General features: G+C 44.3%; 1 protein-coding gene across 1 annotated transcript in view; it reads right to left on the bottom strand.

Annotated features, from left to right (window-relative positions):
• Positions 1–20,858, bottom strand: part of PPP1R7 (protein phosphatase 1 regulatory subunit 7) — a 35,961-nt gene that overhangs the window by 503 nt on the left and 14,600 nt on the right. The window contains exon 9 of the mRNA XM_063098778.1: positions 20,410–20,496. Coding sequence (XP_062954848.1) covers positions 20,410–20,496 — 87 coding nt within the window. The remainder of the gene's footprint in view (positions 1–20,409; positions 20,497–20,858) is intronic.

The following is a 20,858-nucleotide window of genomic DNA, read 5'->3' as shown; positions in this document are numbered from 1 at the left end:
CACCTTTCAGCAGCATCTTGAGTGGAATGCACCTGTTCACGCCTGAATCTGAGCCATGTCACCACAACAGGGCCATATCCAAATAGAGATCAGCAGGGAAAAGACAAAACAACACTGATTACAAAGCCGCCCTATCTACAGGTAAGTGTTAGAGCACGCCTGGTTCCATCTCCTACAAACCAGTCCTCAGCAGATGCTCCCAAGGCTGGACTGTATGCTTCAGCTGTGACACAGCAGGTCAGAGAACACTCCACCTACAACTCATGACTCTTCTGTAAACTACTCCTGTGGCTTGTTCCATGAGGACGTCCCCACTGCTGATTTCTGTGGTGTGAACACCTCACCATGGCTGATTTCACCCCACCAACACCATGTCCCAGGACATAAAAACTTGACGAGGAGGGTTCAGAGGTCCAAGCTGCAGGCTCAAAGCAGGTTAGATTTTACCATTGTGACTCTGCCAAGGCCCACCTGGAGGGGACTGCCTTTGGCAGGAAGAGTGCTCTCCCTTCTCAAATGCACCGTCAGGACGAGATCTTGAAGTGCCTCTGATCTTAATCTGTGTGTGATGTGCCTGTGGCCCCCACCTGTCCAACGAATCCATGTGGCTCTTGTGCTGGCATGAATTTTTGGGACAACAAAGCTCCCCCATTGAGTGCATACAGCACCAGGTGAGACCAACAAGACACTTTTCTGCCCAAGTGAAGGCGGCAGGGCTGGGAGGGGCACATGCGGGAGAGAGCCGTGGGGCTCCAGGCTGTGGTGTGCTGGCAAATGTCTACCCACCAGCTCCCTGAGAGTACAGCCCTGATTTGTAGTGCTTGACAGTTTCCATGGTGTAAGCGTCCCTGCCGTGGCTGATTTCACGCTACTGATTTGATGGCACTGACTGCGAAGAGCTGTGTGCAAGCTGGAGGTGGCACGCCACTGCTTGCAGGATTTTCGATGATGGAGACTCTAAATGAGGGGCAGGTGGCAAAGATGCTGTGAGCTTGAGCAGCAGCTGCAGAAACCAGAACGAGGGGAACCGGACCAGCTGCAAACCCTGTTGGTCTGACGCGTTTCAACCATGTCCTGTATAGAAATGACATTTGACATTTTCGGAGATGCTGGGCCTCCGAGCCTGCCCTGCAGACAGTGACGGGAAGAGCAGGGGCTGCTCCTGAAGAAGCTATTGGACGAGTCTGTGAACCTGTGATGGGCAGGACCAGGTGAAAGTCACAAGGTGACAGATCTCAACCACCTTCCACAGAAGCCATGACACACATACACAAGTGTCCACATGTGGAAGGGAAGGCAAGGAGAGGTCACCTGGAGGGAGTGCTACGGAGGGCTCCGCACTGAACGGGGCACTGGGACAACTCTCCTTGGAAAAGCCTCCCGATCCCACTGCTCACAAAGTCCTTACACCGCACCTGGGCGATGTTTTCTTCCACATCGATTCACTGGGAATCTGCCGTGCTCCGGCTTGGCTCCAGCCGCTGTGATTCAGCAGCGGGCAGGGCGGGGAGGTGAGGGTGGTGGCGGGAGGGGGCTGAGAGGCTGGGGGCAGCTTGGGTGCGTGGAGGGACCTTGACTTTCATTCCTAAGTGAAGCGGAAGCCCGTGGGGGCTTCTATGTTTTAAGTGGGTCACTCTCACACGGAGGGCAGACTGCAGGGTGCAATTTAGGAGGACTTTCTAACGGCACAGATAAAAAATGACAGCGGCCTGGCCAGGGTGGTAGGGGCAGAGGTGAGCAGAGGCTGGATTCTGGGTGTATCTTGAAGGTAGAGGCTAGATAGCGGGTTGGATGTAAATGTCTAAGAGGAGGAAAGAAATACAGGATGACTCCAAGGTTTCTGTCCTAAGGAGCTGGAAGGACGGAGTCACTGTTTATTGAGACTGAGCAGAATGGAGGTGCTTGGGGAGAGAAGCTCATGAGTCCAGGTTCAGACACAGCATGTTTGGGTGGCAGATAGACACCCGATGATGCCCATGCTGAGCAGGCAGCTGGATCCATGAATCTGGAGTCCAGGAAAGACACTGTAGCTGGAAACAGAAGTTTGGGTGCAACGAGCATGTCTCTGGTGTTTAAAGCTGTAATACTGACAGGCTTGCTAGGGAGAGAGGAAACAGAGAAGGCTCGAGGACTGAATCCCAGAGCACTCCCATGACTTATGGGTGGCAAAAAATTGAGGAGGAACTGGCAAAGATGACCAAGAATGAGCGACTACGGTGACAGCAGAACTGGGGGAGAGGGAGAGAGAGACACAGATATTCTGGAAGCTAAGTCAAGAAAGCGTTCCGAGAAGAGCAGAGCAATCATTGTGTCTGCTGAGAGGCAGGAGCGAGATGAGGGATGAAGGAGACACTGAGCCTGGCCGTGTGTCCACTGGGGAAGTGGTATTCAAAACACCTTAAAGACAGGCAGGGCCTGGGCACCCACGCTCTGGAGTGGGTGTTGGCCAGTGGGTCACACTGCTGGTGATCACCACTCCTGGGTAGTGGGGACCAGAGCCTGACTGGAGAGTTCAAGAAAGAGGGTGGGGGGTGAGGGGTCAGAGGCAGACGAGCTAGACAAACTTCGGGCGGGGGGCTGTAAAGGGGAGCAGTGCTGGGGGTGGCAGCTGGGGAGGGTGGGGGTTGGGGTAAGGGCACCACTGCAGCATGTTGCTGTGGTGACGGAAATGGTTTGTAGAGGAGACAATTGAGAGGCAGGGGACAGCAAGTGAGCGACATCCCTGAATGAAAGCTACGGCTGGCCTCAGAACGGCCTTCACCCACTGTCATTTGAGGGTGCAGGTGAAGGGGCTGTGCGTGTGTGTGCCTGTGTGCATGCGTGCATGGGTGTGAATGTGCGTGTATGTGCGTGTGAGTGCATGCATGTGCGTGAGTGCATGCGTGCATGTGTGTGTGTGCGTGAGAGTGCGTGCGTACGTGCATGTGCGTGTCTGCGCGTGTGCACGGGGGTGGGTGATTCTCTTCCAACTGCTTCGGTCTTCTCAGACAATCAGCAAGGACACTGGTGAGAGCAGGGACAGAGCAGCTGCCGAGGAAGGAGGAAGAGACAGGAAATGGTAACCTTCAAAACATGAAGACAGACTTGCAGGCAGTATTAAGGACTCACATGACATCTTTTCATTTTTTTTCCTTTCCCAGCTGTATGCAATCGCTTGGGTTTAACCGTGCTGCTCCCATGCTAGGGCGGCAGGGCCAACGCGGAGGAAACACTGCTGGAGGTCACTGAGCGCCTGAGCTGGTCAGATGTCAGCCGGGGAGCTCGAAGCTATTTTGGAAAGGCTGCATGTGTTGGTAACGACAGGGCTATGGATACGATCGGGGCGTGGGTGTCTGAGGTGTGGTGGCAGAGGTCACTGTAGCTTCCCGGAAAGTGCAGAGGTCAGGAACTGAGAGCCAGGTCACCGCGTGGGTACTGAAATCAGGAACTGGGACAGCATCAGAGCTGGACAGCGAGTGGAACACTGAAGTCCTCCAGGGAGCGAGAGCGGACAGCGGAGGAGCAGCAGAGCCCAGCGGGAGCCCCGGAGCTGCTGCGCGGTGGGGTGGGTGTTGAGGGAGGAAGGACAGTCTGCATGCGGTAAGGAGGGACACGAGGGCCACGGTCTACCTCCAGGCCCAGAGAGGACACAATAACAACAGCAACGATAACTATAACGATGGAGGAGGAAGAGGAGAAGTTGTTCTTTAAAGTGGTTTCGTGACCAAAACCCGAGGGTTTGGCTTCTCATGACTGCAGATCTAGTGATTTTGGATTGAACACTGGACACTGGGTTCTCTGAAGAGTGTTGATTGTTCTAACAGGCAGTCCAGTTACTGCAGATCACCCTCAGTCTCTGCAGGCCTGGGCTTGCACTTTGTTAGGAAGTCCAAGCACTTCCCAAGCCCACCAACTCAGTGGGAATCGACCTCCAAACTGCCTCCCCTGGGGATCATGTTGAAGCTGGATCTCAGGCTTTATCAGGGTGGTTTAGAGTATGTCTCATCTGAGCCTGTGGTCCTGACTCCCAAGGCCAGGCCTTTTTGGTATCTAACTGGACGCCATGGGTGTTGATCAGATCTCTGCCGGGGCAGGGCTGGAGCTCCATCATCCCCCAGCACAGCTATCTGGCAAGCCTTTGGCGGGCTGGTCCCATGCCCTGAGCCATGGATGACAGGGGATCCCCATGTGGACTTCTGGGGCCTCTTCTCTGCACAGCCACCCTTCTCTCCAGTGCCTGTCTTGTACATTCGAGCTGCCAGAAACTTTGATCTCTGCTTCTTTGTCTCAGCCAAGAGCCACATTTTGCTTGGGGAACTGTTCCTAGACAGAGCTGGGAAATCAGGGGCTCACTCTGAAATTCCCCATCTCAGGGCCTGCGGTCTCGTGCTGCCTGTCGTCCTCTACCTTCATCGGTATATCACAGTGTTGCACTTGTTTATGGCAGGAGGGCTAGTCTGGTGCCACTTCCACTGCCATAGATGACTGTTTTTAATTGTGCATTATGAATCTCCCAGAGAGGAATACAGTATACAGTTTCCCAGACTCACCTGTTTGAGGAACCCTATTCCCACGGAACCTCTTGTGGGACTAGTGTACTGCTGGCTTCAGGAAATCTATATTTCCAAAAGCCAGAGTTCAGCCCTTGTGGAAGGACTAAAACCTGACCTGAAGAGCTGTGTCACCAGGGATCTGAAATTAGAATGGAACTCTGCCTGAGTCAGTGCCTCCACTGGAAAGAGACAAAGGGAAATAGTTGTTTGAGGATAAATTCTTTGATACTATTCCATTAAGTTTACCACACTACACTCATACAACCTGAGCTGGCTCATGGCCAATGGAAAGCTCACAAAACTAGAATTCAGTGGAAGCCAAATACCCGCCAGGCCTGGGCTAGCAGCTGGTCAGTTAACGGAAAGAGCCTGTTAATGGGAGTCTCTAAAACGATGCACATTCACACCTTATGCACTTAAAGCATACAAAAAGTACACTCGTTTAATGAAAGGAGAGGTATTACAATGTTTGGAAGAAATAGGTTCTTCTGTAGCACAGTTTAAACCATGTGTGACATGCCTGGCACTTGGCCCAGGCTTTCTGCGCTGTTCCGGGAGGTGTAAGGCTCCCACCTCCTCATCTTCTTTCAAAACACAGACTTATTCTACCTGTCACACACCTTGCACTTCCTACCTGACTTGGCATTTCCCAGTGTCATGATCCCGTTCATCCACAGTAGTGTACCCTCTCTGTAAACTCCAGACTTTATAATTTAGGACTTTCCACAGTACAGCCAATCTCAGAGCAGTTTTCTCCAGGATTTAATACATGTGGAGCTGGGAATGTTACTCACCACCAAAGGTACATCTTTGATATTGGTAACTTTCAGAGATTCTTACCTTTGTATTTTTTTTTTTTCTTTTAAAAAAATTTTTTTTTTATTTTGTCAATATACAATGTGGTTGATTATTGTGGCCCATTACCGAAATCTCCCTTTCCCCTCCCTCTAACAATCTCATATCTGTGCTTGTCATATCAACTTCAAGGAATTGTAATTGTTGTGTCTTCTCCCCCCCCCCCGTTTATTTGTGTATTTATTTTTAGCTCCCACAAATAAGTGAGAATATGTGATATTTCTCTTTCTGTGCCTGACTTGTTTCACTTAATTCTCTCTAGATCCATCCACGTTGTTGCAAATGGCAGTATTTCATTTTTTTTATAGCAGAGTAGTATTCCATTGTGTAGATACACCACAGTTTCCCTATCCACTCATCTGACGATAGACATTTGGGCTGGTTCCAACTCTTAGCTATTGTAAATAGTGCTGCTATGAACATTGGGGAACAGGTATACCTTCAACTTGATGATTTCCACTCCTCTGGGTATATTCCCAGCAGTGGGATAGCTGGGTCATATGGCAGATCTATCTGCAATTGTTTGAGGAACCTCCATACCATTTTCTATAGAGGCTGCACCATTTTTCAGTCCCACCAACAATGGATGAGAGTTCCTTTTTCTCTGCAACCTTGCCAGCATTTATCATTCAGTCTTTTGGATATTAGCCATCCTAACTGGGGTGAGATGGTATCACACTGTGGTTTTGTTTTGCATTTCCCGAATGCTGAGTGATGTTGAGTATTTTTTCATGTGTCTGTTGGCCATTCGTATATCTTCCTTTAAGAAATGCCTATTTAGCTCTTTTGCCCAATTTTTAATTGGGTTGCTTGTCTCTCTATTGTAAAGTTGTTTCAGTTCCTTGTCTATTCTGGATATTAATCCTTTGTCAGATGTATATTGTGCAAATATTTTCTCCCACTCTCTTGGTTGTCTTTTAACTCTGTTAATTGTTTCTTTTGCTGTGCAAAAGCTTTTGTTTGATATAATCCCATTTGTTTATTTTTCCTTTGGTTGCCCGTGCTTTTGGGGTCGTATTCATGAAGTCTGTGCCCAGTCCTACTTCCTGAAGTGTTTCTCCTGTTTTCTTTAAGAAGTTTTATTGTTTCAGGGTGTATATTTAATTCTGTAATCCATTTTGAGTTGATTTTAGTATATGGTGAGAGGTATGGGTCTAGTTTCATTCCCCTGCATATGGATATCCAGTTATCCTAGCACCATTTGCTGAAGAGGCAATCTCTTTGCCAGTGTATAGGCTTGGTGCCTTTATCAAAGATCAGATGGCTGTAGGTGTGTGGGTTGATTTCTGGATTCTCTATTCTAGTCCATTGATCAGTGTGTATGTTTTTCTATAATAACCAAAACAGCCAGGACCATGCTGTTTTGGTTATTATAGCTTTGTAGTATAGTTTAAACACAGGTAGTGTTATGCCTCCAGCTTTATTTTTTTGCTCAGAATTGCTTTGGCTATGCATGGTCTTTTGTTACTCCATATAAATTTCTGGATAGTTTTTTCCATTTCTGAGAAATATGTCATTGGAATTTTGATGGGGATCGCATTGAATTTGTATATCACTTTGGGTGGTATGGACATTTTCACAATGTTCATTCTTCCAATCCAAGAGCATGGGATATCTTTCCATCTTCTTGTATCCTCTCTAATTTCTCTCAGCAGTGGTCTGTAGTTCTCATTACAGAGATTTTTCCCATCCTTGGTTAACTCTATTTCTAAGTATTTTATTTTTTGGGTGGCTATTGTAAATGGGCAAGCTTTCTTGGTTTCTCTTTCTGCATGTTCACTATTGGAGGATAGAAATGCTACTGATTTTTGTGTGTTGATTTTGTATCCTGCTACTGTGCTGAAATCATTTATCACCTCCAAGAGTTTTTTTGTAGAGACTTTAGGCTGTTCAATATATAGGATCATGTCATCTGCAAACAGGGACACTCTGACTTCATCTTTCCCAATATGGATGCTCCTTATTTCCTTCTCTTCTCTGATTGCTCTGGCTAGTACTTCCAACACTAATGTTGAATAGGAGTGGTGAGAGTGGGCATCCTTGTCCTGTTCCTGTTCTTAAGGGATGTTCTCCATCCATTCAGGATGATACTGGCAGTGAGTTTATCATATATGGCTTTAATTATGTTGAGATACTTTCCATCTATACCTAACTTGTAGAGAGTCTTTATCATGAATGAGTGTTGAATTTTATCAAATGCTTTTCCAGCATCTATAGAGATGATCATATGGTCCTTAACGTTTGAATTTATTGATACGGTGTATCACATTTATTGATTTGCATTTGTAGAACCAACCTTGCATTCCTGGGATGAATCCCACTTGATCATGGTGTATAAATTTGCATATGTGTTGCTGTATTCTGTTAGCTGGTATTTTATTGAGGATTTTTGTGTCTACATTCATCAAGGATATTGGCCTGTAGTTTTCTTTTTTTGTTGTATCTTTACCTGGTTTTGGTATCAGGGTGATGTTTGCTTCATAGAATGAGTTTGGGAGAACTGCCTCTGTTTCAATCTTTTGGAATAGTTTGTAAAGAATTGGTGTCAATTCCTCTCTGAATGTTTGGTAGAATTCTGCTGTGAATTCATGTGGTCCTGGGCTTTTCTTTGTTGGGAGCCTTCTGATAACAGCTTCAATCTCTTTTATTGTTATTGGTTTGTTCAGATTTTCTGCACAGTCTTGGCTCAGTTTTGGTAATTTGTGTGTGTCCAGAAATTTATCCATTTCCTCCAGATTTTCAACTTTGTTGGCATATAGTTGTTTATAGTAGTCTCTAATGATTCCTTGTATTTCAGAGGCATCAGTTGTAATATCAACTTTTTCATTTCTAATTTTTGTTATTTGGGTCTTCTCTCTTCTTTTTTTAGTTAGCCATACTAATGGTTTGTCAATTTTATTTATCTTTTCAAAAAACCAACTTTTTGATTCACTGATATTTTGTATCTTTTTTGGGGTTTCAATTTCATAAAGTTCTGCTCTGATCTTAATGATTTCTTTCCGTCTGCTAACTTTGGGTTTGGATTGTTGTTTTTCTAGTTAAGGTGAAGTATTAGGTTGTTCACTTGCCATCTTTCCATTGTTCTGACGTAAGCATTTTATGTGATAAGTTTCCTCCTTAGTGCTGATTTTGCAGTATCCCACAGGTTTTGGTATGATGTATCATTATTTTCATTAGTTTCAATAAATTTTTTGATTTCCTGCTTGATTTCTTCTTGGACCCATATGTCATTAAGTAGAATGATGTTTAATTTCCATGTGTTTGTATAGTTTCCAGAATTTCGTTTGTTATTGATTTCTAATTTTAATCCATTGTGGTCTGAGAAAATACATGGGATAATTTCAATTTTTTTGAATTTGTTGAGACATGATTTGTGACCTAACATGTGATCTATCCTGGAGAATGATCCGTGTGCTGATGAGAAGAATGAATATTCTGAGGCTGTTGGATGGAATGTTCTGTAGATATCTGCCAAGTTCAATTGGTCTAGAGTGTTGTTTAGATCTTGTGTTTCTCTGCTGATTCTCTGACTAGATGATCTGTTCAGTATTGATAGTGGGGTGTTCAGGTCCCCAGATACTATGGTATTAATGTCTATTTCCTTCTTTAGGTCTAATAGACTTTGCTTTATAAATCTGGCTGCTCCAACATTGGGTGTGTATATATTTATGATTGTTATGTCTTCTTGATGGATGAATCCTTTTTTCATTCTGTAGTGGCCCTCATTATCTCTTTTTATGGTTTTTAGTTTAAAATCTATTTTAACAGATATAAGAATAGCTACTCCAGCTTGTTTTTCATTTCTGTTTGCATGGTAAATCTTTTTCCATCCTTTCACTCTTAGTCTATGCGAGTCTTTGTAGGTGAGGTGGGTCTCTTAAAGGCGGCATATAGTTGGGTCCTCCTTTTTAATCCCACCAGTCTGTGTCTTTTGATTGGGGAATTTAATCCTTTTACATTAAGAGTTGTTATTGAAAAGTGTTGATTTACTCCTAGCATTTTATTGATTTTTGTTTGGATGTCTTAAGTATCTTTTGCTCCTTTCTTTCTGATTTACTGTTTGTCTTCTGTATTTGTTGGTTTCTAGGGTTGTAGATAAACTTTTTTCCTCTTCATTGTTGGCATTTTTATTTTACTAGTGGGTTTTGATTTTTCTTCAGTTTTTATGGCAGTGGTAGTTATTTTTCAGGTACATAACCTAGTATTCCCTTGAGAATTTCCTGTAAGGGTGGTGGTGTGGTGGTGAACTCCCAGTTTTTGTTTGTCTGAGAAATATACTATTTGCCCTTCATTTCGGAAGGATAGCCTGGCAGGGTGGAGTATTCTTGGCTGGCAATCTCTGTCTTTTAGTAGTTTGAATATATAATCCCATTCCTTTCTGGCTTTTAGGGTTTGTGATGAATAATCTGATGTTAGTCTGATTGGGGCTCCCTTATAGGTGATTTGATACTTCCCTCTTGCAGCTTTTAAGAGTCTCTCTTTGTCTTTGAATTTTGACAATTTGACTATAACATGTCTTGGAGAAGACCTTTTTGGGTTGAATACATTTGGGGATCATTGAGCTTCCTGAATCTGAAGATCTGTGTCTTTTCCTATACCTGGGAAGTTTTCTGCCACTATTTTGTTTAATATATTTTCTATGCAATCTCTTTTTTCCTCCCCTCTGGAATACCCATAACTCGGATATTTGAGCATTTAAGGTTGTCTGATATCTCTCTCAGATTTTCTTCAATGTTTTAAATTCTTTTTTCTTTTTTTTTGTCTGCCTGTGTTATTTCAAACAGCCCATCTTCAAGGTCAGAAGTTCTCTCTTCTGCTTCTGCAAGCCTGCTGGTTAAACTCTCTGTTGTTTTTTATTTCATTGAATGAATTCTTCAGCTCTGCAAGCTCTGCTACATTCTTTTTCAGGGCATTGATTTCCTTGTACATTTCTTCTTTCGGGTCCTGTATACTTTTCCTCGTTTCATCGTGTGGTCTAGCTGAGTTTTCATGTATCTCATTTAGTTTCCTTAGAATTAACACTCGAAATTCCTTGTCAGTCATTTCAAGGGCTTCTTGTTCTATAGGATCTAGAGCTTGAGAGTTATTACCCTTTGGTGGTGTAGTTTCTTGATTTTTCATATTTCTGGTATCTTTCCTTTGATGTTTAGTCATTGTGGCAAGGGATTTCACAGTCCACTGGTTCAACACTATTGTCTGGCTAGGATCCTGCCAGGGCTGCCAATTTGGCACAGCTGCCTCAGTGTCTGCTCAGTCGCCAGCTGGCGCCTTGGGCATGTGGTTGCCATGGGTCTCGGGCTTCTCCGGGGAGGCGCCTCTCTGGTCGGCGTGCACTTGGGCGGGCTGGGGACGGGGTCCGGTGGGGATGAGACCGTCCTGCTAGGTCATGCGCTGGCACCACGGGGTGTGTGGTCTCCGCGGGACTTGGGCCTCTCCGGTGGGGCGCTTCTCTGGTCGGTGCACACTCGGCCAGGCTGGGGATGGGGTCTGGAGGCGTTGAGGCCTACCTGGTTGGTTGCACACTGGTGCCACAGGGCACGTTGTCTCTGCAGGACCTGTATTGTTCCAAAATAGAACTAAAAAATATTACCTTTATTTTCTCCTTTGACATTCCAGAAGCTCCTGAGTCTCAGGCTGCAGCAAAGATGTTACACTCACTGATAGAAAACAGTCTATGTTTCTCCTTTCAGTTCTTTACAGTTGGGAAGTGAGGGAGCAGGATTTGGGAGTGCATGTGTGTTTTTTAAAGCATCTTTCCCCAGAGACACAATTTTTAGTCTCTTCTAACCTACAGTATTATCATCTTCCCACATGTTTTTTAGTGACATTGACTTTTTGAAGAAATCTAGATTAACTGTCCTACAGAATGTCCCTCATCCTGGATTTATCTGCTTGTTTCCTTGTAGTGTCTTTAGTTTGTTCCTCTAGCTCTTATATTTCCTGTGAACTTGAATTTAGGCCTAATTGCTTCGTTAGACCAGATTAAACATTTTTGGTAAGTACATGCATAGATGAATCATTTTGGGAACACATAGCATCAGGCTGTCTCACTACTGCAGATGCTAAGTTTATCATGCAGACTAGCAGGGGAACCCAGATGACTCTGGGAACACATTTTCCCCTTGGCAATTGGCAAGTTCTCTGTGGGGTGATACCTCGGCACGTGTATAAATATCCAGTTCTTCGACACCCTTCCCCAATGATTTTAGCATCTGTTGGTGACCCTCGCCTGAATCAATCATTGCAACTGTGCTATAGAACATCTCCCTCATGATGCTCTGCCAGCAGACTGTCTCTTGGTTTTTGAGACCCAAACCCGGGTTTTGTATACATGCATTTTGCATGCACATATATAGGATGCATGTATTTCCCATTACAATGTTTTTAAGGCTGATATTTATGTTGAAAATTTACATTTATTACTCCAATTCAACAGCATTTTAAACAAAACAGATATGTTGGAGAATTCTTACGATACATTTCGTAAACTAGTCGAATGTCAAAATCACTTTTTTTTGAAAATCCGTATGACATTTTAACAAAGAGGATGTGCACCCTGTATGCTGCTGGCATCAAAGGAGGCTTTTCTCACTCCACCTAAAGCCAGGGATCCGAGAGAGAGAGAGCAAGAGAGAGCCCAGAAGGCAGATGCCAGTCTGTGTAACCTGACCTTGGAAGTGAGATCCATCTCTTCTGCTGTATTCCATTGTTACAAATGAGTCTCTAGGTCCAGCTGGACTCATGGGAAGTTGACCACACAAGGCAGTCGAGGATCACTGGGGGCTCCGTTAGCAACTGCCTGCCACAATTTCTGTCGACACTTTTCCTGCTTGTCATATGTTATGTTTTCCTGCTTCTTCGAGCAGCTGGTGGCTTTATTAGTGGATACTGTGGCTGTTCCATTGGGGAAAGGCTGAATTTTGTGGTTCTCCTTGGAAAAGCTTTGTTCTGGAAGAGCTTGGTTGGAGACTATGAGAGGCTTTCTTTCCTCCTCACGTGGGCTGTGTGGATTTCGTGGAGCCCCTCCGCTCTGGCAGGCCAGAACGCCAGTGTATCTAAGCACGGTAGGAGCGCAAGACCCTCCACCTGGTTTGCAGCCCCCCAGGAGCTGTCCTCTGCCTTCTGAGTCTGCTCTGCATGGACGCAGATTCTTCAGCTGAGGAAAACACCTATGCTCACTTCTAGGGCTCCATTCCCGTGCAGCAACATCCTCTCTGGTAACCTGCCCTGAAAGTTGCAGCCCCCCAGCAGCCCAAACTCCAACATGTTTCCTTTGCCCAGGGAGCCGGCTGCTCTATGGCAGAGGGCAGGTGAGGGTGGCACTCAGCCCCTGGGTGTCCCTCCTCTCAAGGCTCACTGCGGAAACTGTGGCTACAGACACGCAGCCACTTTCACAGTGGTTTGTGGCGAGATGGTAAGATTGACAGCTGTTACTCCCTCATGGCTAAAACCGGCTCCAAATTCACAGCTAACGTTACAGTTTTTTTTCCTTAACTTCTTGATCGTACATTTGTATTTTCTTGTACATGGAATGTTAGTTAGGACCCTACTCACATTAACGTATTTATTTATTCAATAACGTATTTAAAACAGCTTCAAAATTATAATACCAGCATTACCACTAACAAAACTACTGAGTGAGATCTTTTGAGTATTTTTGTTCTTAGAATATACCTCACAAAGGCCACAAAGAGTACTGTTTTCAAAGTTACTTGAAATAATTCTTTTCTTTCTGTGATTATAGTATCAATCTGAAATACTAAGTTCTTTTGTTTCAGTCTTTTTAGGTTAAAAATTGTTTTTAATGTGTAAAGCATCTACTTGACTTGAAAGCCAAAATGATATAAAAAGGCATATCCAGAGAAGTCTCACTCCATCCCCGTACCCTCCACCTTGCCCCCATGCGCCATGGGTACCATTTATATTACTTTAAGCTTCCAGTGTTTCTCTGGAAAAAAGAAAACACACGACGTTTTTATTTATAAATTACACGTTTATCTGTCGTCTGCCTACACATCGTCTCTCTGTGCTAGGGAGCGTACTGTTCCTTTGGAATTTGTCCATGCTGACTTTTGCAAGCAGTCATAAGCTACTGAAGAGGAAGCTGTCAGGACAGCTCCCAACGCAGCTGCCGCCTTCCTCCTGCAGGGTCAGTCCAGGCTACGGTGTGTGGCTTCACTCCCATGTCTTTCCGGCTGGAACCTCGGTTGCCCGTGACCCTTCTCCCACTGAGTGGATCTGCGGATGCTCCCTCTACGGTTCTCCTGAGCTCACTCCTTTCCTTCCGCCCCTGCTGCAGTCCCTATCATCAGCAACATGGCGACAGCTTTGGAAGGGCTCCCTTCCACTGGCCCTCAAGAGCTCCTGTCAGCCACGAGGTTCTTCAACAGCCTGCCTAATCTCAACTCAGTCTTCATTTAAAAACATACGCAAAAATACATCTGTCTTTTCTGTTGTTCCCCGAATAAAAATGCTCATTGCCAAAGAATGGGAAATATAGAAAAGCATACTAAAATCACGTATGATCTTGCCACAAAAAGAAAAACACAGTTGATATGTTGTTATATTTTCTTCCAGCTTTTTTTTTAAAGCATATATATTTCAACAGGTTGATACCGCATATAAGTTCTACCTCATATTCTTTTAGAACATATTTTTCTTTTTTTTTTTTATAAGATGACCAGTGAGGGGATCTTCACCCTTGACTTGGTGTTGTCAGCACCACGCTCTCCCAAGTAAGCCAACCGGACATCCCTATATAGGGATCTGAACCTGTGGCCTTGGTGTTACCAACACCACACTCTCCCAAGTGAGCCACAGGCTGGCCCCGAGAACATATTTTTCTAAACTTCTTTTTTCAGTTGTGAAAGAAATACATCTTCATTATAGAAAAACTTAGAAGAACTAAAGAGCATAGAAGAAAAAAGAAAAATCAACCACCCATAAGGGCTTCTCAATTGGCATATTTCCTTCTAGCCTTTTTTTCTACCTGTGTGTGTGTGTCCACATTCATTGCATGTAAGAACAACCAGATCTCACCAAAAATATTTTGTATCTTCCTTTTCTTTTTCATTACTACTATATCATAAGCATTTGTAAATATACTTTACAAACCTCATTTGAAGGCCTTATTTTATGGTGGCATAGTATTTCATCATATGGATATATCGCAATTTATTTATTATGCCCTAAATTGGAGAAAAGATATATTCATAAAATATAAAACAAAATTTTAAGAGAAAATCAAGTAAATGTTTTTATAAGCTTTGGGTTTATAACCTTTTCTAAATTGATAGCAAAGGCAAAAAACTGAAGAAAAGATATATTTGTCCATGCAATAGTTACAACTACCTAAGTACCCTAAAGAACACTGAAGACCAGTGAGAAACTGGAGAAGTGTTTGCAGTACAGATGATGTATAAAAGTTCAGCATCACTCACAGATAATGATCTTTTAAAGTTAATAATAAAAAGGCAAAAATGGCAAGACTAAAGCTAGCAAAAGGTACAAGATGCAACTGACAAAAGGAAAAAATGGCTAAAACAGAGAAGTCAGGGTTGACTCATCTGTAATTAAAGGAATGCAAATGAAAACTAATCAAATTTTAGGAGGGAGCCATGACCAGCCCTGGAACAGGATGCCAGGTTGGCCCATAGGTGCCATGGTGGAGCTGCACAGCCTCTCGTGGGGCAGCCTCCACCTCCCTCTGATTCCCTGCAGCTCACCCTAAGATAACAGGTGGTCAGGTACACTGGCACAAGGCCACTCGCCACTCACAGCTGCAGCATGGGGCAGACCAGCACCACAGTCTAACCCAGACGCTTCCTTTGGCTTCAATGAGCAGGCAGCATTTGCCAACAATCAGGGAGGGTCCTAGGAACACTCCCATACCAGTGGGTGGCAGGCAGATGGGCTCTAAGAGCACTGGCATTAGACACCACAGGGGCAGGAACACTTTTCGGTCAAATGTTTCCACCACCCAGCTACTGCTTTTGGTCACTGTGATGTCTGCCTTCCCCTATGTTACAGGGAAGAGGTCTGGGCTGCGCAGTGCACGACTGGTCTTGGGCCCTGCATTCTGCACTGTGCACACATCTCAGCCCCACCGCACCTCCCTTCCTGGCCCGACTGCCAAGGTGCAATGTTTCATCTGTGGCCGAGGTGAAACACACCACTTTTGTGAACTGTCCGTTCCTATCCTCCATCTGCTTTCTATTGGATTGCTTTCCTGTCACTTTTAAGAGCTTTTTGTACATTACAGAACATCAACCTAACCTTTCAGGTACCACTGGACACTTACCATGCAAAACGTTTTGAATTTTTATAGGATTAGATATATATGTTTTTACTTTTTTCACTTCTGCTTTTCTAATCTTGGTTAGAATGGTCTCCATGATATCTTAAGTGAAAAAAAGTAGATGTCAGGGAAATATATAAAGTAGAATCCTCCATTTTTTTCTTAAAAATAATATATCTATTTAAAAGTCCATGAGGAGGGCTGGCCCGTGGCTCACTTGGGAGAGTGTGGTGCTGATAACACCAAGGCCGTGGGTTCGGGTCCTATATAGGGATGGCTGGTTAGCTCACTGGGTGAGCGTGGTGCCGACAACACCAAGTCAAGGGTTAAGATCCCCTTACCAGTTATCTTTTTTTAAAAAAGAACATGTACTGAACAGGTCACCTCAGTAGTCATGAGCATCTGCTGTGTTGCAGATGGCTGCAACTGCCTTCTACAAGTCTCTGCCAACCTGACAGGCAAAGCAGGCATCTCATTGTTTTAGTGTATTTAAAAAATCAATGAGATAGGAAATGTTCTATGTATTTATAAGCAACAGTTACTTCTCCCTCTGTGAATTGCCTATTCATGTTCTATGCCTGGTTTTCAAATGGCACCTTTGCATGAGCTGTTTTAGTATAAGGATATTAACCTTCGTCTGACACGTGTGTGTAAGCATGTTTTTCAATGTTATCTACCGTTGGCCTCATCCCAACTGACCAACCTTCCTTCAACCAAGTACATGTCAGGCTATTCTAAGTGCTGGTGAGATACGAGAGAACAAACCATACACATACAATGGAATATTATTTAGCCCTGAAACAGAAGGAAATCAACACATCTATAACATTGATGAAACCTGAGGAAGTTATGCTGAATGAAATGAGCCAGACACAAAAAAGACAAATACTGTGTGATCCCATTTACAGGAAGTGCTTATAGTGGTCCAATCGTAGAGACAGAAAGTAGGATGGTGGCTGCCAGGGGCTGGGGTGGGAGAGTGGAGAGCTACTGTTTAATGGGTACAGAAGTTTACTTTCATAAGATGGAAAGAGAAATGAAAACAGATGTGGTGATGGCTGCACAATATTATGAATGTATTTAATACCATTGAAATGTATGCTTAAAAATGGTTAAGATGGTAAGTTTTATATTATGTGTATCTTACCACAATAAGAAAAATTGAGAGGGAAAAGAGTAAATAAGACAGACAAATCCCCTGCCCTCACGAAGCTTACGTTCTAGAGCTGGGGGTGGTGGGGTGGGGGCAGAACAGAGACACTATTTAGTGAATAAGCAGGACTTCTGCTTCAAGCCATGATGGACCAACTGGTGCTGGACTTGCCTCTTTGTCATAAACTACTAAAAAAAAACAGGACAAAATACATGAAACAATTGTTATCATACATTGGACAATGGGCACTGCAGGACAGTGACTCCTGTGAGAAATGGAATAAATGAGGTGAGCTCTATGGTCGCCTTGGCCTTTGTCTGGAAGAACTTTCTGGACCCTGAGGAAGGGGACCCAGGCAGAGCCTGGTGACCATAATGAATGGGCATGGTGATTACAATTCGGGGAGGCAGAAGCAGCTGAAATTTCTAGATAGGAGTGCGCTATGTAGGAAGGAAAGTTCCAGTAATCCACATGGTTTCCCCTTGAGTCTTGAACAAAGAATAGAAGACAAATAAAAAACGAATAGCAAGACAGTGGACTTAAACCCAACCATTACACAAAATGCAGTTAAATGTAATTACATTAAATGTAAGCAGTCTAAACGCTTCATTTAAAAGGCAGAGATTGTCAAGCTGGATAAAAAAGTAAGACCTAACTATACATTATCTACAAGAAAAACATTTTAATTACAAAGACATGAGTGAAGAATAAATGGATAGATCACTTGGAAGGACATGGTGCTCATAACACCAGGATCAAAGGTTCTGATCCTCGTACTGGCCAGCTGCCAAAAAGAAAAAAAAAAGAATAAATGGATGGAGAAAGATTCCATGAGAACAAGTAATCATAAGATAGTAGATGAAGTGGCTATATTAAAACAGACGAGGCAGATTTCTAGGACAAGGATAAACAGGACAGCAAGAGAGAAGAAGATTTCAAATGATAAAGGGATCAATTCTCCAGGAAGTCATTATAATCCTAAATGTGTATGCACCTGATAACAGACCTTCAAAGTATGAGAAGCAATAACTGATGGAACTGAAAAGAGAAATAGATAAATCGACAAGTATAGCTGAAAGATTTCAACATTCTCCCCTCAGTAATTGGTAGAACAGACAGAAAATCAACAAACATAGTATTTGGGTTATTAAAAACTTATTAGGATTGGTTTCCTATTACTTCCTTAGGGACTAGATGAGTACATCTAAAATGTGATATTAGAATTAGATATTGGATTTGAACTGAGTTTGACAGTTCCTAGTTTGCAACTTCCCTTCCTGGAATCCAATTCCTCACCTTCAAAATGGAGTAATACCAGGGCCAGCCCGTGGCTCATTTGGGAGAGTGTGATGCTGATAGCACCAAGGCCAAGAGTTTGGATCCCTATATAGGGATGGCCAGTAAGCTCACTTGGGAGAGCGTGGTGCTGACAGCACCAAGTCAAGGGTTAAGATCCCCTTACTGGTCATCTTTTCTAAAAAAAAAATAAAAAAATAACAAAACAAAACAAAATAGGGTAATATCACCTTATTCACAAGGTTGTAGTGATAATTATTAGATCAGAATGGAAAGCAGTCTGGACACCATAAAGCACTGTACAAATTCTAGCTATTTTTACTGCCTTTGTCTGTTTGTCTAAGAAACTAGATTCCTCTCTGTGTTACAGGGTTAGATACTATCCAGCCCCTGGAAATTGATCACCAGCCTGCCTGTCTCCTTGATAGCTGGGGTGCCCAGCTGGCCCCTCTGTGTGTTCTCAAAACTCTGCCTCAGGCTCTGTCCCTTGGCAGGGCACGCAGAAGGAATCGTAAATTTCAGAAACATTGCTTCAGTATCAGCTGGTTTCCCAAGACTGCTTCCTCAATTTTCTGCCTGGTGTCCTTTCCCTGTTACCCAGGTCCTCTGTCTCTGGACTCCTTATTCCTGTTGTTTGGTTTTTCTTTGTGGTTCCCTGGCTTCTTTGGTGCCAACTCTCTGTGCTCTGATCCAACCAGCCTATCACCAGTCACACTTTCCTGCAGGGGTGGGCTGTACCTAGACCCACCTGGGCTCATGGAGTCTCACTTGTCTCCCCCTGGCCTAGGACACCTTCACCACCCACCAAATTCTGGTTTTGGTCTTCCCGGACATGCTCTGGTGCCATATTATGACACTACCCAAGACTCAGTGGTATTGTGAATGTTGTCAATAGCAAGTTTGAATCACTTATGCCAAACCCAACAAAACAGAGCCAGGAGGTTAAGAAGGAAGGGCCCTCAGGCACACATGCCTGTGATGAGAACTATCACAAAGACTCTCTGAAGGGCTCTAATGCACATATGCCTGTAACAAGAATTTTTGCCAAGAACTTTTCAAATTGCAGCTTGCTACCTGAGTCACAGGGGAAGATAGGCAGATGCACAAGAACACTTGCCTGACACAGTCTCCACTGGTGAACTGGCATCAACTCCTGAAATAAGCTCCTGTAACCCACATTCTCTTTGTTTCAGATCAACCTATGCGTATTCTTCCCTTTGCCTTCAAAAGCTCCTCCTTACCTCAGCCTCCTGGAACATGCCAGTGGTGCCATGGCACATGAATTCTGCACTGTGATGCTTCTGCTCATTCCCAAATAAACTCATAATCTTTGGAGAATCTCCCTCTGTTAATTTAGGTTGACAGTATTAGTAAGGGACAAGGGACATTTCCATAGCAGGTCACTTGTGTTCTAGGGAAAATGGGACAATCTTTTAAGATGGGGAAAGGGAAATGCACAGGACATATGCAGGGTCAGCAGCACGGCTAGACCAGGAAGAATCATGCCTTAGACTCAGCATGAGGCTGGGATCAGACTGATGCATCCAAGGACAACATTCAATCCACAGCATCACAGGGTGACATGTGTGACATGGTCCCCACAGGGGCCACATGCTAGGGGAAGTCAATAAGCCTTAGGAGAACTCCCTAGTGGAATTCTAACACTGAGGACTTCAACTTGGTGATCATTTCCCAACCGTTTAGGGGAGCTGCAAAGACCTCTTCTTGTTTCCTACCTCTCTCCCCGCTGCTCTGTAACACTACTCTCAAAATCACACCTGCAACTACCAGACGGAAACAGGCAAATTCCACGATGATCAACTGCAGAAACCCACCCAACTGTTCCTTCTGTTGTGCTGGGACATATTTGCAGTGAAGGTATTTGCCTCCTCCGCTGGGGTATGGAAACCTTTTAGTCAAACAATTCTTGGGTTTAACCATATATAGGTCAGGACTTCCCAAACAGTCATGTGCACCGCAATCACCTGGAATCTTGTTGGAGTGCAGATTTTGATTCAGTCTGCACCTGGTATATCGTGGGGCACAAGATTCTGCATTCCTAACAAGCTCACTGTGGATCATGCTCTGAGGAGCAAGACCACAGACACCACCAGTACAAACCTGCAAGAAGGTCTACCCCACATCCCATGACATGCCTGACTGCTCAGCATCAAGGCTTACAGGGCCAGACAACCCTGTATTCATTTACATGACCTTTTACTCAATGTGACCAGTCCAGTCAAAGCATCATCAATCTCAGCATGTATTCAACTTACCCAGAATTCTTGCAGCTCTGTTAGATGGCTGACATTTTCAATCTTCTTGATTCTATTTGACGCGATGTCCAACATTGTGAGTTTGTTCTAAAATAGGAAATAAATATATTCCTGGGTTACCTCAGTTCAACAATGGCTGCGTGGCCACACATGTGGTGTGCGGTGCTGAGCACAGGGCTGTGGGGTGAGCCTCGTGCTTTCACAGAACAGGGGCATGCTAAGGAAGGGATGAGGCCTGCCCACCTCCTGTAGCTCTCTCTGGGCCAGATGTGGCTCCAGCACTTCCACACAGAACCCTCCCAGCACCTCACCAAGCTTCCATTATCCCTGGACTTGAAACTGGTTGTGCCAGACTCCAAGTCCTGTGTACCCAGGTCCCTCTCCACTGAGACCCCAGTGAGACTGATGGTCCTGGGAGGAGCTCAGTGACTCGGGGCTGAGATGGGCTT

This window comes from Cynocephalus volans, chromosome 1, assembly GCF_027409185.1.
Source record: "Cynocephalus volans isolate mCynVol1 chromosome 1, mCynVol1.pri, whole genome shotgun sequence".
NCBI lineage: Eukaryota > Metazoa > Chordata > Mammalia > Dermoptera > Cynocephalidae > Cynocephalus > Cynocephalus volans.
The sequence above is the reverse complement of the archived record's forward strand: the minus strand, read 5'-3'. Positions and strand labels throughout refer to the sequence as shown.